The following is a 21,113-nucleotide window of genomic DNA, read 5'->3' on the forward strand; positions in this document are numbered from 1 at the left end:
TGGAGGCACCTTAGGTTTGGATGGTCCACTCCGAATATGTGGCACGATGGTCGGGCCCGTAGTTTTCGTGGTAGACGTGACACTTGATGAGTCGATCTGGTCGGCCTGTCGCCGTCAGGTCAGATACGGAAGCCCTCCCGGGGTGCTTCCAGGGACCATCTAGTGAGGCAGCCATGTCGGCTGTTAGTCTGAACGCAGTTGACTAGGTCGATTACGCGTGACGGCGAAAAATTCTAGAAGTAGAGCGGAAGAATCACGCGACTAGATCTCTTGATTTCCCAGAGAATATAATATCCTTTTGCTTCATGCCTATCTCAGCAGATCGAATCTCCTGGTCTTTCGTATGAGTCTTGACATGTTTCTTCAAATCATGGGGGCGCTTGTAAGAGTCGTTACAGAAATGGCATTTGTGAGGCTTGAACGGCACATGAGCCCGAACATGGGAGGTAATGTGGTACCGCTTGGCAGCAGTAAAATTGCAGCTACTCCATTGGCATGCCAAGCTGAGGTTGCTAGCGGCCTTACGGTCAACATGCCCCTCGCAGATGTGCTCCTGTGTTATAATCACAGTTAGAAATTTCGGGGCCACTGATCCGTCGACAAGCTTACATATAAGGCCTCGGCAGTGAAAACTGTTTCACTGCATCCAGCCCATTGGCAGGACAGTTCACGAAACCTACCTGTGGACGTGCCATTGACAGCCGCAGTGGTGGGCCCAGTACGGACGGCGGTCGAGGGCATAGAGATTGCAGTTGTCTGAATAGACGCGTCTTGCTCAGTGTCCATGTCAGAGGCGGAAGTCATCGAGGTCTGCCGCGTGGAACTATAAAAGCCGATATCACTTTCTGCCATGGCGCCAAATAGAGCTATGCTGACAGAAAGTCTCAACACGAGTTCAGACGAGCAAAGATGTTGGGTTGAAACCAACCAACCTTTTAGAGTGGAAATAAGTCTAACAGAGGCCACTTATTCTTGAGGATGCGGTAGGAAAGGAAATATACTATCCAGCATACGCGTACCAGAGATGAACGAGGAAATGAAGTGAGTAACTAGGGAGAAGGGTGAAAGGGAGCACCAGGCGAAGTTAGCACCGAGGCGGTGAATTCACGCGGGGTGACGCGTCGTTCATGAGTCGCGTGGGACGCTTCGGCGGCTAGTTCGAAGTCAACAAACACGTCTCCTCCATCTGGTATCAAAAACAACCTTGCATTTTTGAGATTCGCAACGAGTTATTATGACATCCGCAGCAAATGTTTTACCTTGAGCACCGCAAGACTGCTTCTGCCGGCGAGTCCGTGCACTCGGTGGTGACATTGATGAAAAGCGGTGTTCCGTCGGAGCATTCGCATGGATTGTGCATAGCAAAGTTCGGGGAGAAACGGTCATCTTCATATCAGCGATTTGGCAACATGGTCAGTCGGTTACCCAAAACTTTCAGTTATTAGAACGTATTACCAGCTTCATTCATAAAGCTGGCCATGGTGGCAGTTTTGAATCGCCGTCTGCAATGAGACACGGCCGAAGCAATTTGCCGTTGAATACACTCCATCTAGCACCAATTATCAGCAGCTGGCGCAAGATGGGTGTTCGCAACTTACCTTGCTCGCGGCCTAGATGAGATCCCCTTATACCAGCCACAATACACTATTCCGATCGCACTCGTGGGACGGCCAAACCAGGGCTGTCTTTCACTGCCCCTCCATGTCAGCATGATTTCTGGTGACTGAGGATGGTACAGACCTGCCGTCAATGAAGTCTCGCATCAGCATAGGCAAACCAAAGACGAAGTAGCAGGCGTCAGCTCGATCATGCGTACACGAGGGCCCGGGATCACTCCGTACCGCAGGGAATGGATGTGGGCCATGTCTTCCAATGCATAGCCGTTTCGTACTTGCTGTTCGTGCGCCAGGCATATCTTCAAACGTGTCAGCACAAAGTGCAACTGGAGGAGAGATTGATTGATGGTATTTGGTCTAGGTTAAACGAGGAACTGACCTGAAACGACTACTCTCGCGGCGAGAGATCTGGGGTAGATCTAGTATCGCGGCTTGGCTTGTCGCTTGCTCAGATACCACTGGGGCTTCATAGCGCGGGCTCTTAGCTCGTGGTTGGTAATTTGACGCATCACTGGCTAATTCTGCTTTTATATAAACCCTAAAAACCGTGATATCTCTCGGTTGCCGTCCATGCCAGGCTTCTCTTTGCTGTCGCCGGGGCTGCGATGGCTCGCTCAGTCTAGCATTGGACCGGGTCATGGCTGCCGACAAACCTTCGGATCTGACGTGGGACGAGGGGTTCATAGCCGCCCGAATACTATAAGCTCCTAATGCAGTGACAGTTAAGCTTTGATCGGACAGGTAATGCCGGAGAGATGAAAACACTTGGAATGTTACCGTATGGCTAATCGGAGGGCATCGAGCCCTCCTGGACCGGGCCCACTAAATACGTCGAGCGAAGGGCCGTTTCAATCAAGTGTTTCGAAGCAACGAAGGCGCAAGTATACTGAGAGTCAGTGGCTTGGCCCATCAGACTGGTATACCTGGCTGGTGCACCTGGCTAAGGACGATGGGGAATACGGCTAAGTCGTATCGAGGGCAGTATTGACATTCGCCCTATGACGAGAAAGAGACATCAGCGATATTTTCCGAAGAACAGAGAGCCACAAACAGATAGACTCCGCACTGAGGCTCAAAATGCAGTCTCGGGCATTGGGAATAGGCAGTGGCAACGCATGGGGCAACTTACAAGACATGGGCTGGCTCATGGTAAAACAATCGGCTTCCTATATAGAGAGCCGTCAGCACAGGCTAACTACTCTCAAAACTGCCATAGTGATCGAAACTTACTTCGCTAGTTACTACTGCGCGCGGGATTCTCGTTTGGTCAAGTCGGCTTGGTAGGGGATGGTTTCGATCTATTATAAACCATCAGAAGGTAGCTTATGGGGGCCCTTCTTACTCAATGTTTTCGTAACCTGGATTTATCATCGAGACCATTCCAGGCCCGTTGATTAAATTCCCAGAGGAACAGCCGAGAGGGAACTGATATTGAACATCTTCCACGTTAGCATGGTCTCAAATGATCGGGTAACTAAACTTACCTGCCGGTAACAGATTCCAGTGTCGAGCATAGACAGACTAGGGGCGATACAACAGGTCAGTTCGATCACAAGTATATCACAGTTCGGGGTCGGGTCAGTCCATACTGAAGGAGAGCAGCTGGCGAAGTCGAGAAGTGTTCGATAGTCTTTGCTCCAGGATGACGAGGGGATATTTGAGAACGACCGTTCTGCCGGCGAGAGTTCGGGTACTTATAGCATTGCACCCAACCCTTACCCTCAGATTGCAGCTGGTTCAACATTTAATCATTGATCCAAGGTAGAATTCGGAGACATCGCAGCTTTGTCTTGATGATTGAGTATATCGAAAACCCTTCCTCACTCTTGTCACCGTTTCAACACTCCCAGCGGTCCGCAGAAAAGCGCCGATGACACGTTTCAACATTCATCAACGTGGGTCTGTACTTTACCGTTACAGGAGGTGGCACAATAGCGGCCATTATATTCACTGATCATGAACACTTATTACGCTGATCAAACGCTGAATGTTGTTAACATCGTCATCGTCGTCCTTGTTTGGGGTTCTGCGCGAGATCGAGGTCCGGGTTACATTTGTGTGAGTGCCTTCTGTATACGCATTAAGGTATCTCCCCGTTTTAGCATCTCTATTTTTTTTTTCTTTTTTTTCTTTTTTGATTGGTTCCTGCTATCGCTACGGAGCAAAACTGCTGCCACTCATATTGATTTTTGGTGCTGCTATTTAATTTCCCGAGACCCGTAAACAACCGGCTTTGCTCAATTATACTTCTGAGCGATAGACGAGGCTCGCAGCTTATTATTATCCGGAGGTGATTTTCTAGGGTACTTTGCCAGCCTGGGCAAGCCATGGCTGAGAGGTAATATCCTACGATCCGGAAATCCTTTTCGGGGCCGCTTTGGGCGCGACGATGTACTCATTTCCCACGAGATAATCATATGGGGATCTCCGCTCGAGTTCGGACTGTTGAATAGTCCTCAATCAAAACACCGAGTTCAGTATTTGAGGCAAGACCTATTGCAAAGTACTAAACGATACTCTTCTCTATAAACCGTCTCTCTAGCCTCGAAGAAATACGGGTGATCAGTCGTGGCTTACCGTGGCCTTATTATTCCTGGGGCTTCTCAAGACTAAGAACATCTCAGGACAGTCATCTCAGAATGAGAACTCTCTCAAAACAGCTCTCTCATTCCAGTCCTTCTCCCAGCTACGAATCATGTATATGGAGACTGACCAGTTCCACACCCACGACTGCCAAGGTTGCTTCATATTGTGAAGCCATATATTCCGCGAGGAGCTGAGACAGGTCTCCTATTTTGTCAAAATCATGGGAGGCGGTGGGGTTGCTAGTCCAACGGACCAGGCACAGCCCTCAGTTCTCCGATAAGGAATAAAAGCAATTGTCACAGTGGCCAACAATGCTGGGACATACGTACCAGCCACGTGTATACGTCGCAAGCGATCTAGCAGGCCATTAGGCAGGGAGTCAAAGGGATCGAACATGGCAATCTCCTCGATTAAAAAGCGACAATGATGACGAAGGACTATGGCGTCTTTCTTACCCCCACTTTGGTAACTTATGCGGCCATGGCTGCTCCAGAATTTAGCGGGTTCCTTCCCCTAGTCTCTGCGAAGAAGAACCGCGCAGGCTTTGACAAAAGCTTGCATGCTCTGGGCCTCGCCAGTAAGATTGGGGTGAATATCTGTTTTGGAACGGATCTATTGGGGCCCTTGCATTACGCCCATAGTAAAGACCTCGCCATTCAGAGCACTGTGCAGTCAAATTTGGAAATCCTTCGAAGCGCTACTACCACTCCTGCCCGGGTGCTGGGACAGGATAGCTTCCTCAGTTAGATTGCGCCTGGGTTTGCCGCCGACTTGCTCATATGAAACGCAAACCCTTTGGATGATATAACTGTGTTTCATCGGCCTGATGACCATTTGCTGGTAATTATCAAGGAAGGTCGTGTCGTGTCTTCGGGTTGGAATTTATTGTAGCTCGAAGCAAGCCCTCAGTCAAAGATTGAATAAACTAAATGGAGGAGGCAAATCAAGTTGAGCGGTATTGGAATCATTCTGGAAGGCCGGGAGGTGATTCTCGGGAACAGAATGAAAGCGGGGTCTGTGGTCTTTCTATAAGCGACGCTCCTCTATGTCGCTTCAATGATTGGCTTTCAGGAAAATGACTGAACGAAACTCCTCGACCCAGAACGCCTGAACCAAAAGGGTGTCGTGGGACTTATGCTGCAGGAATCTCATCAGATACAGACAATTTAGAGGCTGGGAAATGAAACAGGTTAACATAGCGTAGGCCCTTGCTATTCCCTTTGTAAAGTCAAGAAGTTGTCCCTTGAACAGCAACTCACGATTCCGAGTCAGTCACGTACGGATCGCCTCCTCTGTGCTTGTACATATGGGGTGGGGGGGATAGCAGCCCTGTATGAAGGACGTATACACCCAACGTTGAGGCTTCCCGGAGGAAATCACGTTCCCTGACTGGGCTTGTGAGGAAGTGAAAAACATTAGAATGGGCACTAGGTTAGAGATCTACTGATTTATCGAGATAATTAGAATGTGCCTCCTGTCTGTGCTCCTGTGCCCAATATTGGGTAGGTGCACGACATTTCTGGCCGAATGGCCTGTGGCTAAGAATGATGGAAAAGAAGTTTATGGAAACCCCTGGAAGAAGGCTCCAGGATTAATTTATATAAAAGTTTGACTTTGAGAGCAGAGACAGTGTTTCAGTGTCAGAGAGCGTTCATATTGGGGAAATAGTGGCAGATATGATTAAGTTCAGATATATGGATAGCCCTAAAGTCTAGCCAGGTCAGTATTGCTGATATACTTGCGAACGAAAAGCGGAGTGTTGTTCCAGTTGCTGGTACCGTACTTCTATTATTTCTAATCCATTGGACTAACCTCAAAGAAACCATGTACTTCGCGCTTACAACTCATCACCGCTAATCCTATTAAGAAAATCAGAATGAGACATGCTTTTAGTCCATTATTGTGGGTGAAGTGATGGCGAGGCTGCGGTCCGATGTAAAAGGACTTGGGTGCTCATTTTTCTGTAGCATGGACTACCGTATGATTCGCAATCGGTTTCATCTTCAATATGTCTCTTCGATCCCGGGCTCCACTAGTGTCCTTCTCAACGCAACATGATGATCGTGGGCACGACCGTTATGAAACTATCAATTATTTGGGTATGGATTATTAGAAATACTATTAAATTAACGAATACCTCATAGGCCCTATTCTAGATGAAATGGGCTCCTGGGGCTGACCAAAAACCCAGCGTTACATTTCTTTTGATGAGTGCTTTCTTGGCCCTCGTCAACCTATGTGAATTAGACAAAATCACAAGTCGGGAAAGCGCTCTGCTATAGATTCGCCCTTTACAGGATCCAGTTCATCCAAACTTAATCTGCTTGCGAGCAACATCAAGCTGTAAAATCTCAAAATTTTTGCGGTCAAGTCTATAATCAAAGTTAAGTTATGGGTACCATGCATTAATAGAGCTCAGACTGTGATTTCTGATCAGCTCTCACATAGGTCCCATATAACAAGTACTGCAGATCCTGTCCGCCCATGCGCACAGAGTGCAAATTCGGTGACTTCTTATGACCCTAGGAAAATGCCATTAAACAACTAGACATTCGAACAGGATCAATAGAGATATTCGACAAGATCCCGGCCTTTGCGAAGCGCATTGTAGAATTCTATACAAATGAGATCCTTTCACTGCATGTAATCGAGTGAAGGTACAAGAGTGGGACATTACCTTCATTGGATGTAATTCTTGGAGAGTCAGGGAAGGATGTGGGATGCTGGAAGCCCACCAGGCCGGCAGTAATCTTGAATTTCAGATTAGTGATCTATCAATCCACAACTTGCATAATTTAGCTCACTTGATAAAAGGCTATATCAGCCCTGACGAGTGTCTCCTTTTCTCGAATTCTTTCCATCAACTCCTGTAGTTGTGCTAATTTCGGCCACAACTGGTAACTTCGTAGGTGATTCCGGTTTAGCAGTCCTTTGCAGTTATAAAATTTGACTGAGCTGGAAGTAATGGTATAATTCTGCGCGACCAGCCATGTAATCAAGTCGATATGAGCGAGTAGTAGATATGTTGCATGGTCAACACATCGAGCATCGGAACGTGCCCTATCAATCAGATGGCCATCATTCAATGCATTAGGGCTGTATTGTGACAAAGCCTTTTGGACTTTTTTCGTATTCAGCTTATTGTTTCGAAGACAAGTTGAGATGGATTGTGTAACGTGCCCTACACTCTCCAAAAAGTTGCTGGCTTCGAAGTCTGGAGTGGAGGTCATAGAAATAATACAGAGGCAATCTGCGGTCAGTAGAAGTATAATGTTTGTGTGTGTGTGAAAGTTTTGAGGTGTTGGTGGGGTTGGGATGATTTCAATGCGGGCTGTACATATTCAGTAGCCAAGGCTTATTTTTGGGGTAGAAAATTTACCGCCTTCTGGGCCTTGGTTCCCTTAATTAGACCTTGCAGCGATAAGGTCTAGATGTGCCCAGACCAAGCTTCGCCCCCAATCCTGCGGCACCACGGATCATTTTTAATTTACCATGGTTATAAGCAGTACTTGATAGCGCGGATCCTCCCCAGCCACATAAAGGAACAGCATTGCGACACGACGCTTGAGACTCGATGTGGCAAATAATTATGCATGTAGTCCGTCAAAGCTCACTTGCTTTCAAGTTCCCGTCAAAGCAAATCAATTTGACTTTATTTTCTTTTACTTTCCATCTCTGCCTTTCAGTTTCATCGATTTATGGCGGATTTGTGCAACGGGCGCGTCTTCCAGTCCAGTGCCCAAAATAAGGAACGGAGCGAAAAGGTTTACCACCATAGTTTTACACAAGGCTGAATTTAAGCGCTTGCTTGGAACCCATAATAATAATAATCATCATAATCATCATCATCATCATCATCATCATCATCATCATCATCATCATCATCATCATCATCATCATCATCATCATCATCATCATCATCATCATCATCATCATCATCATCATCATCATCATTATCATCATCATCATCACCATAATTCCAAACACCTTTTTTGTTTCCTTTTGCGAGTCATACTGGGTAACCATCTGGGCCTTGGGTTGGGTTGTCCGTGTTTGGCGCCTGCCAGGTCCAGGTGTATTGCTGTCTGACGTGATACACTCGTCATCGTCATTGCCATTTGATAAGGATTTCAAAATATGGCGCTATGCAAATTTGGAGCTGAAGCATCTGAAGGTATTCTCAGTCGCCACACCACTATGAAGTACAATAAGTGCTTCTTGCCTAACGGAGCAAATCAATGCAATACCATCATTTGGGGAGGGGGGGCGCCGAACTAGATCTGATTGGCTCATGGCCTTTTCGGTTCGGGCTATGTATGCACTTATCCTGTCGGCGCATGGAGTCGTATCTTACCACTAGCAAGCGATTGGTTGGTTACCCAGGAACCCATGTTTCCTTGTGTTTTGTATGGTAAATTGGTGCAACTCGCAATCTCGGTGTAATAACCACCGAGTATGGTCATATTCCGAGGGGATTTCAACCTGCCCTCGAACGCATGTTTTCTATTTCAATCAATCATTCTTTTGATCCTGAATTGGTTCCGCTTGATCTCATTTGTCCTGAATGCATACTAGTCCATACGCTTTTAGCTTCTTCTGACATATTCCTTATCATGTGAAATGAAGTTGCAGTAAATCAGCATCGCTAGGAACTGCCAGGAAACTTGTATTCACGATACATTGAGTTACTGTAACGAAAAATTATCGTCTTGTAGCATTTTCCAACCCATGCTTGTCTCTTGGGAGTCCTGATTTGTTGATCCAGAGTGAGGAGGGATGCGTTCTTGAGTCTTGAATAGCCTTCATTTTCTGGCGCACTCTCTTCCCGGCACTCTCAAGGGCAGCTCTTTAATTGTGATCTCTACAGTGATCTGGACCATCATGGCATTGAAAAACACTTAGTGGACGCTCTCTTAGTGGACGCTCTCTGGAATATGCTGCTCGTTTTCCTGATGGTACCCTCGTTCGCTGAAATAGCGTATTTCCAGTAGGGCCACGACGATGCCATGGCCAGTGGCTTTCATTCAAAAGAGGTTCACTCTCCCCTCGTATGCCGTCCTCCAAGGTGAATGGTAATTGAAGATCCCGCGTAGTATGAATGTTTCATCAATTTATGCAATTGCTGCTGGAGGCTGCTTTTAGCTCTCTTCCTGATCCAGGCCCGAACCAACCTGACTACCTGGACCGAGTCGTTTTCTTGTTTGATCTCTCGGCACCTCACACTTCCTGTTCTCATCCACAGGCATCGAATTTGGGGCCCTTAGTCCCGAATGAATGTTCTCATTTAATCTGGTGCCAACTGGCAAGGAGATAAATAGGGGTAAGACATCCATAGAATTCAGGGAATCAGACCTTTGCCCTCAATCCGAATCCTCCATATTGGAATCAAATCAACCCTTCTCCCCAGCGATTATTTCAACCAAAGTCATCGCCGCCGCCATGCTTTTGATCGCGATCACGTGACATTATCGATGTATACGTGATCGACTCGTCATCAGCATTGCCACTTGACAGGGATGTCAAAACACGGCATGTGCAAATTTGGATTTGAAACATCTCAGTATTCCAAGTCGCTATATCACAATGAAGTACAATCAGTGCTTCTTGCCTAACGGGCAGCGGATCAATGTGAACCCATCATTTGGCGGGTTTAAATTTGCTGTCGATGACGACAGCCTTTACGGCTCCTTTCCACCAGGGTGGTCGATATCTCTCTATACCGAGAACTTAGATGAGGGAAAGCCATCCATCAACGAGGACAGTCAGTCTCCAATCAGTCATGACTCTCCGTTTACGAAACCGACTCTCCTTGGCGATGTATTACACCTTTCTTCAATGTCGACGCCATCAATTAACGACACGAAGCCTGAGAGCGCTGTTACCAGACAAGTGGCCATGATATTATTTGCCACCTTTCTCTGGTATTTCCAAGAACCTGCACCAAACCGGCATGTACCCACGTCCAAAGGAAATGACATACCAGAAATAGCCAGAGCTACAGGAGAGTGGAGGCTAAGAGTTAAAGGAAATGGCCTTCTTAGCGGGAAACACCGAATGCAAAAACTCGAGAGAATGGGCCTAATTGCGACTGCCGATCCTTCAGTGGGTTCGCAAGAGAATCCAGAGACATTTTACGAGATGTTCATTAGTCAAAGAGCGTTCTGGCAATTGGATCCTTCGATCTATCTCTTTACTCTAACCCCGCCCCGCTTTCCTGACATCGATGAGACCCGGGATTATCTCCCATCATTGGATTCTTTTGGAATTGGGTTCCCCTTTGGCGCTGGGCCCCATACTCCCGGTTCCCTCATGCCATCATACTACCCTCCTATCCCACTTCAGTATATATTTACCGACGGCCTTCGCCATCCAATCCGTCCTAGAGCTCCACGGCAAGGGGAGGTGTTTTACACCAGGTTCGTTCCCAGCCGTAGTCAAAACCTGACTCTCCGCATACCTGTGGTCCCGATGAAAGGCTCATTGAGGACATATTCCGCAACAGAACAACCAAGCAATTGGAATGGCCCGGATCTACGCCTTGACTCTGAACTTATAAATGACTTGAAGTTGCTTCACCGATGGATGAACCACTATCCAACCAACACAAGCTTGATCCAGACGGATTCTTTAGATGCCCAGATGGAAAATCTCAAGACTTGCATGTCAAGCAAATCATCTTTTCCTGCACTAGCATATTGGGGCTCGACCGCAATTGGCTATTTGGAAATATTCTGGGTCCTCGAAGATCGCCTTGGTCGGTTGCGGGGCAATATAGGGGACTGGGATAGAGGTGTCCGGTTCTTCATTGGGAACAACGACTTTAATGACCTGAAGAACCTGGCGCTCTTCTTGAGCTCTGTGGTTCATTACTGCTGGCTATGCGATCAGAGAACCTATTCCGTCTTGGTAGAGGTTGGAGCAGACAATGAAAGGTACGTCGACAGGGTAATGGGCCTTCCAATAAATTTCCAATTTGGCAATCCCAATTTTGTTAAGTTAGTACTGATTTATGCAACAGGTTCATTTCATGTCTACAAAACATCGGTTTCTTCAGAGAAAGCGAAGTGTATATTTCCCATGAGCATGCCGTCGTCATGAAAATTAAGCGCAGTTTGTGGGTTGCGCCTATTAACTGAAATTGTCGATCTGGGAAGTGGTATTTTACCACTACAGACAGGTTGATTCAGCGGCCACCCCAATTCCCCATACGTTTTGTATGGTAAACCAGGTCAATGCGCAATACCTGAGTTGTAACATGCCAATACAGTGGAATTTCATAAGTTTGCGGGTCCTCTCGATTATGTAATATTCTGCCAGTATCTGACGTGGGGAAAGCGGAAGCTTTACATCTTGACCGCGTTGATTTTTCCCTCGGAATTTAATAATGGCATGGGACCAATGAACGTCAATTCGGCTACGCAAAAGTCAACATTGAACGCTGAAATTTCAATCGCAACCAAGGTGAACCGCACTATCCAATGTTTCTAACATAACCTAGAAAACGCCCGATACCCAAATGCCTCAACGCCAACCGGATTCTTTCTATATTATTTCATAAATAGGCATTGCTTTCTTCATATCATCCATCTAGCCCCGAATATCGTCTGCGAAACATCGAGTAATACCCACATTTACTCTCTTGCTGATGAAGAACTCAAGGCCAAGACCATTCTCGAGCATCACGTCACAGATTTGTCGAAATGCAGCCTTGAGGGTATATTAGTGACATTTGACATCTACCGCTTACCGTATTCCTTGACGGCTTCGTCCCTAGATCCGGGAATCTCGAGTGTGCTTAAGGTCTTTAAGTCAATAGCCGCCTTAGTAGCCGAGATATCCAACCATGGGGCGGAAGACTGCAAGGCCAGAGCATTGATGCGACGGGAACTTCGAACGAAGAACGAAGTTAGGTGGTGCATTCAGTAGCATGTCGGCCTTGTTAGGAGGTTCTGGGGAAGAAAGAAGAGATATATGAAATCTCCCAAGAGTCGTCGCAACAATATTAGCAAGGTTCTCTCCAGAGTGGCTGCCTGTGATTTCAACAAACTCAATACAAGCTTGATGTTGCTGGAAAACAGATGACATCCAGTGAGCATTGATTACTAGCATTGGTAATGAGTTCTGGCTTGTCCAGCCATCAAGAGACAACGCGATTGAGGATGCCGAAGCCATCAAGATTCGGAGTTCACTGTCAAGAGCATCAAGCCGGAGATTTAATCGGCGCGAAACCGTGTCCGCACCTGGTATAGACTCCTCAAAGTCCATGGAACTCAGCATAGCCTTGAATGAAGGTTGCTCGACACATGTAAACGGCTGACAGGTAGATATAATCCAATCCAAGATAGCCTCTTCGAATGGGAGCTTTTTTTCTTTGGCAATCCATGAGCTTAACGGCCCTTGGCGCTCTGAATGACCGTCCTGAAAGAGCTTGTGGGTTTGCTGCAGGTATTGTTTCAACGCTGTAGTTGAAGATCGTAGTTTTGATGCAAATCGAAAGAACCGACATGTAGATGGTGATACAATACACCGATGTTTAAGCTCGGGCCGGTCTTTATCTCCTAATCTCCACGTACCAGATTCAGGTGTTGTTTGGTAGTATTTCCACACCCAGCTACGCTCTTTCAACCTCGTCCCGTCTCTCTGCTTGATTTCGACACCCTCGATCTCGCATTCAACCTGAGATACTGATTGTGAAGGGCCTATATCCGTATCAAGATTCGATAAGCTGATAGAAACGTTGCTGGGAGCGGTCGGAGAGGTTGAAACCGGAGTAGTTGGTGAGTTGAGGGCGGACCGGACCGCCGTCTTTTTTCGAGGTCGTGGAAGTGGGGTATCCTCTGCAAGGAGGCCATATTTATGAAGCGCTGCATAATCGCGTTTATTCTTCCTGGTGTTAGGACAGTCGAATGTGGTTGCAAGTGGAGAGGACATCTGTACGGTTACCTTAGTATATCATGCTTGTGTCATAATTTGTCGCTTACTTTGGAGCACCAGAAGCGATGGTTTTCAGTACCTTTTGACCAAGATTTGGATGTTGCTCGTGGTAAATGCACGTCCGCGCCGAGACGCGTTCTTTTAGGATCTCCGCTAACCCGATTAGACTATCTATTCACTCTACATTGTATATAACGTGCAACTACTGATATTTTGACTTCATATCAATAGACTACGTGTATCTTAATACGGTCTATAAGCTGATGCAATTTGAAACAACCCAGAGAACAGATAGGATTACAGATTTGTTGGGCGATCTTGGAAGGTAAATATTTTGGATAAAGGGTTGGGGCGAAAATTGGTATCTATTGCTACTGCTCTAAAGCTTGTTCAATCCAAGCGCTCTGACAGCGTAGCTACCTTTGAGCTTGTTAATTGACTAATTATTAAACTAAATACTGCATGTGATGTCGATTGCTGACCATCGTGTAGAAAGAACAACAGATATGGTACGATAAAGTCGGACGTGATTTACCGCTTTCCAAATAAGGGTTTAGTACAAAAAGTTCGCGAACTCCGAATCGAATTCGAATCGGTCTTCAATTCGAGGTCGTACGAACCGTTATTTTCAATATTAATTCGATTCGTGCGGAGCGGTATATGCCATTTGCAACTCTTAAGGCAACACGGCGGGTGCAGGTCGTAGTCTGCTTGTGAATGGGAACCTCAAGCCTGGGCACTGATGTTTCAGGAATCGGTGTGGGGTTTACCTGCGGTGGCGCATGCCCTAGATTTCTTGAACATTGTAAGTGGCCAGAATGCCGTGCAGGAGGGTGCGGAGAAAATTGACGGTTCGGGGGTTGATTACGTCAGTGACGTCAATGGCCGCTTAGGACTAGTTAATGCCAGTCGCCACAAGTCGATCACCACAACTGGGGAAACCTTTGTGACAATCAACGAATTTATCATAATGACCCGCAAAAATCTGTCTGATGAAGACCGAAATCAACGGGAACTTGGGAACGTTAATGTCTGGGTACTCGGCTCGAGTATTGGCTCCTTGGCTTCTGCAATTTTCTTGATTCGGGATGCAAAAATACCTGCTCCTCAGATTCATCTCTTAGAGTCCCGGGGAGCACCAGCAGATGGACTGCCCACCACAGGTGATGCGGTGAGCGGTTATGACCACCGATCTTCATGCCTGCCTATTGTTTGCGACAAATATACCGAGTACCTACTTTCTTTAGTTCCTTCGGCCGCTCGTTCAGAACAGACAGCACTACGGCTCCGCACGAATCGAATCGAATCGAACTTTGGCCAAATTCGATTCGATTCGAATTAATATCGAAAATGTTGAGATAGGTATGTTGTATTGGTTAAGTTGTCTATCTTGTTGGAAGTGGGGCTCCTCATCTATTTATCTGTCTCTTGATGATCCCCACTACATGCTTTGACCACCGTGATACTCAACACTCCCACTCGATGGCAACCGCTATCAAGGATGCCAGTGACCATCCAACACGGTGGTGCAAGGTCCCGTTAAAACCTTCAAAAAACCTTCAAAAAACCTTCAAAGGGAAAAGAAGGAAAGGGTACCCCTGCGATTAGTCTCTGCTCGAAACCCGTGGGCCGAGAGAGGCGTCACTCAATGCCAAGCCCTCTCCGAAACCACTCAAATCGTCCTCGTGCAAGAGGCTTGGTGAGCCCATCTGCAATTTGTTCTGTAGTTTGGATGTATTGCAGCTCCACTGTTCCAAGGTCTTGAACTTCTCCTTGCCACTTGCGTTGGATTTCCATATGCTTCGTGCGGGAATGGTATTGTGGGTTCGACGAAAGGGCGATGGCTCCTTGGTTGTCACCACAAATGATTGTTGCGGTTTTTCCTTGGCTCATGTTTAACTCATTTAGAAGTCTTCTTAGCCAGATTGCTTCTTTGCTTGCTTGTGTCTGGCCCAGGAACTCAGCTTCACAGGTTGAGAGGGCAACGACGCTTTGGCGTTTCGACTGCCAACTGATTGCACCACTCCCGACATTGAAGAGATATCCAGCTGTTGATCGTCTGGTGTCACGACATCCACCCCAGTCTGCGTCTGTAAAGCCTTTCAGCATCTGGGGCTGACCTTTGTACGTGAGCCTGAGGCCTCTTGTTCCTTTGAGGTACCGCAGGACGCGTCGGGCGAGCTTCATATGCTGCGGCCCAGGATTTGCCAGGAATCTACTCGCCACAGACACTGCATACGCAATGTCTCCTCTGGTTCCAAGCATAATGTACATCAAAGACCCGACAATGCGTTGGTAGGAGATTCTTTGATCTGGAAGGCATCGGTAGTCTGGACTACACTCTGGGAGGGGTGAAGTCTCTATTGGTGTACTGACGGGGGCGCCATCGCTGACTCCAAACTGATGAGCGACCTTGTCAATATATGCTTCTTGACTGAGGTACAGTATCCTGTTCTGACGGTCTCGCTGGATGGACATCCCAAGGTAGTAGCTGCACGGCCCCAGGTCTGTCATTTGAAAGCGATTTCTCAGGCTCCGCTTGATCCTCTTTATCTCTGCAATGCTTGGTCCCACAATGAGGAGGTCATCGACGTACACCGCGATGTACATATTGCTCCGCACGAAGATTCCAAGATCTGCTGTGATTGGCTCGAAGCCGAGGTTGCGTAAAAAGTTTGTAAGGGTCTGGTACCAGATACGAGGGGCTTGCTTCAAGCCATAGAGAGCCTTGCGAAGTTTACAGACCTTTGACGTGCCATCAGCCATATGGTGAGGCTGCTCGACATAGATCTCGTGGTCTATATTTCCATACAGAAATGCCGTTTTGACATCCATTTGCTCGATCTCCAGGTCTAGGGCCGCTCCGATTGCGAAAAGGGCCTTGTAGCTCATTGGTTTGACAACTGAGGCGAAGGTTTCATCATAGTCAATTCCTTCTTCTTGTGTGAAGCCTCTTACTACCCATCTGCTTTTGTGACGGATTACTTCGCCATGTGGTCCTCGCTTGACTTTGAAGACCCATTTTCCGCTGAGGATTCTGCGATCCTTGGGAGGATCAACGAGCTCCCACGTTTTGTTTTGGTTGAGCGAGTTTACTTCTTCAAGCATTGCGCTTTCCCATTCAAGCCAGCTGGCGTCGTTCTTCGCTTGCTGCAGAGTCTTTGGCTCAAAGGGTTCTGTTTCCTCGGAGGCCAATGTTAAGAACGTTGGGATGATGTTCCCATTAGATATGTTCATTAACGCAAGCTCTCCTTCGCTATCATTAGAGGTTTCTTGTGTGCCCTGAGAGTCACGAATCCTGAGTTCAGGGTGATGTGCTAGTGTTTCCTGTCGCACTGCATGAATTGGACGGTCACGTTGGGGTTCTGGATATCGTTGCCATCCCCCCAAAACTTGTCCTTGTTGAGCGTCGTCTTGTTGCTGGTCGCTGTCAGTTGGTGAGTCACTTGTTTGGGCATTCTCTTGTAAAGTATCTGAGAATGGTCCGAATACATCATCACGCTGCGTGGGCGACAAGGTCCGGTCTCCCTGTTCAGCAACAGGTGGCTGCGAGTTCTCGTCACTCGTTTCAGACGACGCAGATATCAGCGAGTTCTCGTCACTCGACTGAGTTAGCACTCGCGAGTTATCGTTACTCGATCGAGGCAGTGTGTGCGAGATATCGTTTCTCGACTTAGGTGGCGCTCGCTCTGGTGGTGCCATCGACAATTGGCGTCCAGAGGCGGGTACGGATGATTGCCGTATGCCTACCGACGGTTGATTTATTAGTCCCACCGTCCCACTCCCCTGCGGCAGCAGCCGTTACCTCAGGTAAGCCGTCTCGTCTGGCTCCCACATCTTCTATAGTCCGTGTGGAGGGAGCTGTAAGGACTTCGTGAAATTCAGCATTTGGGGTCCCAACGATTCTTCCGTCTTCCAGTAGGATACGGTAGTTGGTATTTCCCTCATAGCCTAGCAGAATGCACGGTCTTGTTCGTGGTTCCGTGAGCTTCTTCCTCTGTTTTGGCGGAATCATATATTCGCCTTTGGACCCAATCACTCTGAGTCGGGATAGATCGGGCTTGTCGCCGTACCATGCTTGGTACGGAGTCATATTGAGTTTTGATGACGGCGACCGATTAGAGAGGAAGGCTGCGGTTCGAGCAACCTCTGGCCAGAATTTAGAAGGTAGCCTTGCATGTGCTAGCGTAGGCCCAGCCCTATCATAAATTGTCTTATGGGCTCTTTCGGCAACCCCATTCTGCTGGTGTTGGTCAACTCCTGTAACCTCAGCTTGGATTGCCCGTGAGAAAAGCATGAATTTCATCTCTTCTCCCACTTGCTCAGGTATTCGGTCAAGGCGTATTCTTCTACATTTTCGGTCAGGACGTTCATTATGGTCGAGAAAGAAACGTAGTGATTCTATAACAAATTCTTGTCGTCGGGGTATCGGAATAATCTCTATCCATCCCGTGAAATCGTCAACGATGGTGAGCCAGTAACGACTTCCATCGAGGCCCTCTTCAAATGGCCCTGCAACGTCAATGTGGAGGAGTTCCATTGCGTATTCTCCTCTTCTGCCCTTTCGCGACCGGCTGTGGGGCTTTTCAATCATTCGTCCCTGGAGGCATGGGTTACATGGTTGACGTGGCTCCATATCCCGAATGCCGTAGGCCTGTCTTTTGAGTCGTTGTAGATTTGCATCACTCATATGAGCCAACCGACTATGCCATAGAATCATTTGCGGGCTAACATGGTAGGAGACAAAGCTGATATTGGTCCACAAATTAAGTGCGTAGACTCCATGATATTGGCTTGCGGTGTAAAGGTTCTTTCCGGTCGACTTATTGCGAATAATGGCACCTTGGCTTGAAAATTCGATCTTTGCTCCCCGTTGGAGAAGTTGGAGTACGGAGACAAGGTTTGCGTGTGCAGTTGGGACATAGAGGACGTTGTCGAGCACCAACCACTTCCTTCTGCCTCGTACATTGCATAGGACATTTACTGTCCCAACTCCGGAGGGAATCGTCGACGTATCAATGCTTCGCAGTGGTGGCCCATGGTACTTGCTCATCTCTACAAATCTTGAGGCGTTATTACAGACGTGCTGGGCACATCCACTGTCAACTATCCAAGCGTCACGGATCGAGGGGGCTCTAGTAGCCATCAGAGCGGGAACATAGTCGAAAAGAGCAAAGTTGCCTTCGACATCTTTTCCAAATGTATCATTGACATCTTGTGCAGAGACCTTGGCCGACATGAAGGTGGGCTTCTTGGGGTCTTTCGGCCTGCCTGTGCCATCGTCTTCGTCGTCAGTAGAGGGCTGCCTTTTCGGCGGCCTGCGTGCGCCCGTATGTGGAGTCCCTTGCTTTGATTTGTGTCTCTTTCCATCTGTTCTCTGATCCCTCATTCCGGGATTCTTACTGAAGCATTCGGAGTCCACGTGGTAAGGTTTTCGGCAGAACGAGCAATATGGAACATTATCAATCTCGATTCGACACCTGGTCCCGTCTGATGATGGTATCAGCTTCTTGTCACCTGGTCCTCGGATAAGGGCCAGGGCAGGAAGCGCTTGGGTCTCTGTTGGTTGTTTGCTCAATTGACCCTTCCTATGCTCTTCCTCAATTGCCTTGTTCTCGATATAGTCGAACGTGGGTGCCGCTTTCGTGATGTTTCCGTCTGGATCCCTTTCATTCACAAGATCCATTTGCCGAAAAATATGATCACGAAAGCTCTCATATTCAGGACCTAATGCATGCACGAAAAAGAAAGTTCGCTCAATCTCGGAAGTCACGCAGTCAGGGTCAAGCAGGAGTTTCTCAGCGTGAATCTTCCTTATCTCGGCTCCGAGGGCCTGGGCACTTCCACATTTTTCTCTTGTAAGTGAAATATACCGTCTCTGGAGATTCACGTATGTCCCAGTGCCTTCTGGTTTGAAGTTGTCCTTTACTGCTTTGAGGAGTGGCTGAACTTGGGAGATCTCAAAAGCGTTGATTCTCTGTGCCGCATTGTGCGTCAGCTTCGCTGTGATCATCGCAGAGTAGAATTTTTGGCGACGAGTCCACTGCCGTGCGTCTTCTTCTTCTATCGGTGGCGTTGCTCCATCGTCGGCAACGGCAGATATCCGAATGAACTCATTAACCTTCTGGTTCCACTTAAACCAGTCGCTGGCATTATCCAGTGTCGGGATGCCATTGTAGAATGTATTCAATCCAAACTGCTCAAACTTCGCGATGTCAGTCATGTTGTAGACGGATGCTCCTCCGAGCTGAAGAATTCTGGGCTGGATATGTCGTCCTGTAGAGTGGAAGCAACCGAGTCACGATCTGATGAGTGGAGAGAACGCGCCTCTAAGCCAAAGAGTTCAAGGCTTGATGCGACACTGGGAAGGCTCGAGACGATGGAAAGGCTACGGTCTGATGAGTTTGGCGTAGGTGTTCGAGACGGTGGAGTATAGTCTCTGTCTGGAAACCGGCGCAGGTTCAGGGATCGTCTATACGATTTGGAGAAGTGAGGGAAACGACGCCAGTCAACTAGATATCGCGGCTCCTTTTGCGAGAAAGTTGATGGTCTGTTAGGCCGAAGCGTGTAGCGATTCGTATTATTGTTACTGGATATTAATGATTCGTCTCCAGCCGCAGGATTTGGCGAGGTCAAAATCGAGGCCCCAACGCCGTTTCTTGTCTGGGAGAAAGTGCCAGGAGTAGGAGTATTATAGTGACTTGGTCCTTTCTCAAGGCCGGGACGTGTGGATTGAGCTTTGGGGGTGCTTCGAGAGTCTTGTATAGTGCTGTGAGGGGTCGTAATTGGGACAGTGACCCTTGATGCTCGGCGTATGCGGTCTTCAGTGGATAAGCGCCAGTAGGCTCCCAAGAGTGCATTCGGTGAAAGTGTTGGAAAATATGACTTCTGGATTTGTTTGAAGGGCCAGCGATGAATGCATCGAAAATGCGAAAGAAGATTTAGCTCTTCATCTGTCCAAGAGTGTCTATTTTGCTGTTTTGCATTCTTCTTCGGAAGTTGAGCTGGCCTTCTCTGAGATCGAGATGGTGGCCCTGAGAAGGTAATTTCTGAGTTCGCTGTCGAAGGGGACATCTCTCAGCTATGGATTCAATTTTGTGTTATCCTGTGCCAATGTGATATCTGCAATGGCGACAAGGTGGTAGTGTGACAGTGTGACAGTGTGATAGTGATAGTGGGACAGTGACAGTGTGACAGTGATAGTGTGATAGTGTGACAGTGAAAGTCGCGGTGATAAAGTCCATCCGCTTCATTCCATCCAGATGGTTTGTACACTGGAGCTCGATATTTTCACCAAGTTACTGATGCAATGTGGTCAGATCCTTGGATTGATAAAGTTATCACTTGATAGGGAGGCTTAGCTGTAAATGGCAGGTAATAAATTGTCTGTTTAAATTTCTGCAAGCCTAAGGTTAGGCCACCCGGGCTCATAACCTGTTGAGATAGGTATGTTGTATTGGTTAAGTTGTCTATCTTGTTGGAAGTGGGGCTCCTCATCTATTTATCTGTCTCTTGATGATCCCCACTACATGCTTTGACCACCGTGATACTCAACAGAAAATATCAGTTCGTACGAATTCGATTTGAAGACCGATTCGAATTCGATTCGAAGTTCGCGAACTTTTTGTGCTAAACCCTGATTTGGAAAGCGGTCAATCACGTCCTACTATATCGTACTATATCTGTTGTTCTACAAGATGGTGACCAATCGATATCACATACAGTAGGTAGTTTAATAGCTAGCTAATTAAGAAAATCAGCGATAGCTCCATTTAAGCTGACAGAAATTGAGCAATTTGGCTTCGGGTTGAACAAGCTGGAGCGCAGCATCAGCAGATATAAATTTTCGCCTTAACCCTAGCCAAGATATACAGTTTCTACTCCCAAGATCGCTCAACAAGTCCGCAATCTTATCTGTGATCAGTTTTATTTCAAATAATACTAGCTCATAGACCGTATTAAGATACGTGTAGTCTA

General features: G+C 47.4%; 5 protein-coding genes across 5 annotated transcripts; 2 read left to right on the top strand and 3 right to left on the bottom strand.

Annotated features, from left to right (window-relative positions):
• Positions 1–253: 253 nt before the first annotated feature.
• N7509_000188 (uncharacterized protein) lies at positions 254–852 on the bottom strand (the record flags this gene model as incomplete). Its single annotated transcript, XM_056624835.1, has 3 exons — positions 254–553; positions 610–632; positions 681–852. The coding sequence occupies 3 exons, from the start codon at positions 850–852 to the stop codon at positions 254–256; spliced, it is 495 nt and encodes a 164-aa protein (XP_056494700.1).
• A 3,773-nt stretch (positions 853–4,625) lies between these two features.
• On the top strand, positions 4,626–4,949 carry N7509_000189 (uncharacterized protein; the record flags this gene model as incomplete). Its single annotated transcript, XM_056624836.1, has 1 exon — positions 4,626–4,949. The coding sequence occupies one exon, from the start codon at positions 4,626–4,628 to the stop codon at positions 4,947–4,949; it is 324 nt and encodes a 107-aa protein (XP_056494701.1).
• Positions 4,950–7,998: 3,049 nt separating this feature from the next.
• On the bottom strand, positions 7,999–8,308 carry N7509_000190 (uncharacterized protein; the record flags this gene model as incomplete). The annotated part of the gene is made up of 2 exons (XM_056624837.1): positions 7,999–8,189; positions 8,218–8,308. The coding sequence occupies 2 exons, from the start codon at positions 8,306–8,308 to the stop codon at positions 7,999–8,001; spliced, it is 282 nt and encodes a 93-aa protein (XP_056494702.1).
• Positions 8,309–9,785: 1,477 nt separating this feature from the next.
• On the top strand, positions 9,786–11,338 carry N7509_000191 (uncharacterized protein; the record flags this gene model as incomplete). The annotated part of the gene is made up of 2 exons (XM_056624838.1): positions 9,786–11,134; positions 11,221–11,338. 2 exons carry the CDS (start codon positions 9,786–9,788, stop codon positions 11,336–11,338), a joined length of 1,467 nt encoding a protein of 488 aa, XP_056494703.1.
• A 685-nt stretch (positions 11,339–12,023) lies between these two features.
• N7509_000192 (uncharacterized protein) lies at positions 12,024–13,133 on the bottom strand (the record flags this gene model as incomplete). Its single annotated transcript, XM_056624839.1, has 1 exon — positions 12,024–13,133. One exon carries the CDS (start codon positions 13,131–13,133, stop codon positions 12,024–12,026), a length of 1,110 nt encoding a protein of 369 aa, XP_056494704.1.
• Positions 13,134–21,113: the final 7,980 nt, after the last annotated feature.

The sequence above is a fragment of the Penicillium cosmopolitanum genome (assembly GCF_028827165.1).
Source record: "Penicillium cosmopolitanum strain IBT 29677 chromosome Unknown utg000002l:1.0-415252.0:1.0-415526.0, whole genome shotgun sequence".
Lineage (NCBI taxonomy): Eukaryota > Fungi > Ascomycota > Eurotiomycetes > Eurotiales > Aspergillaceae > Penicillium > Penicillium cosmopolitanum.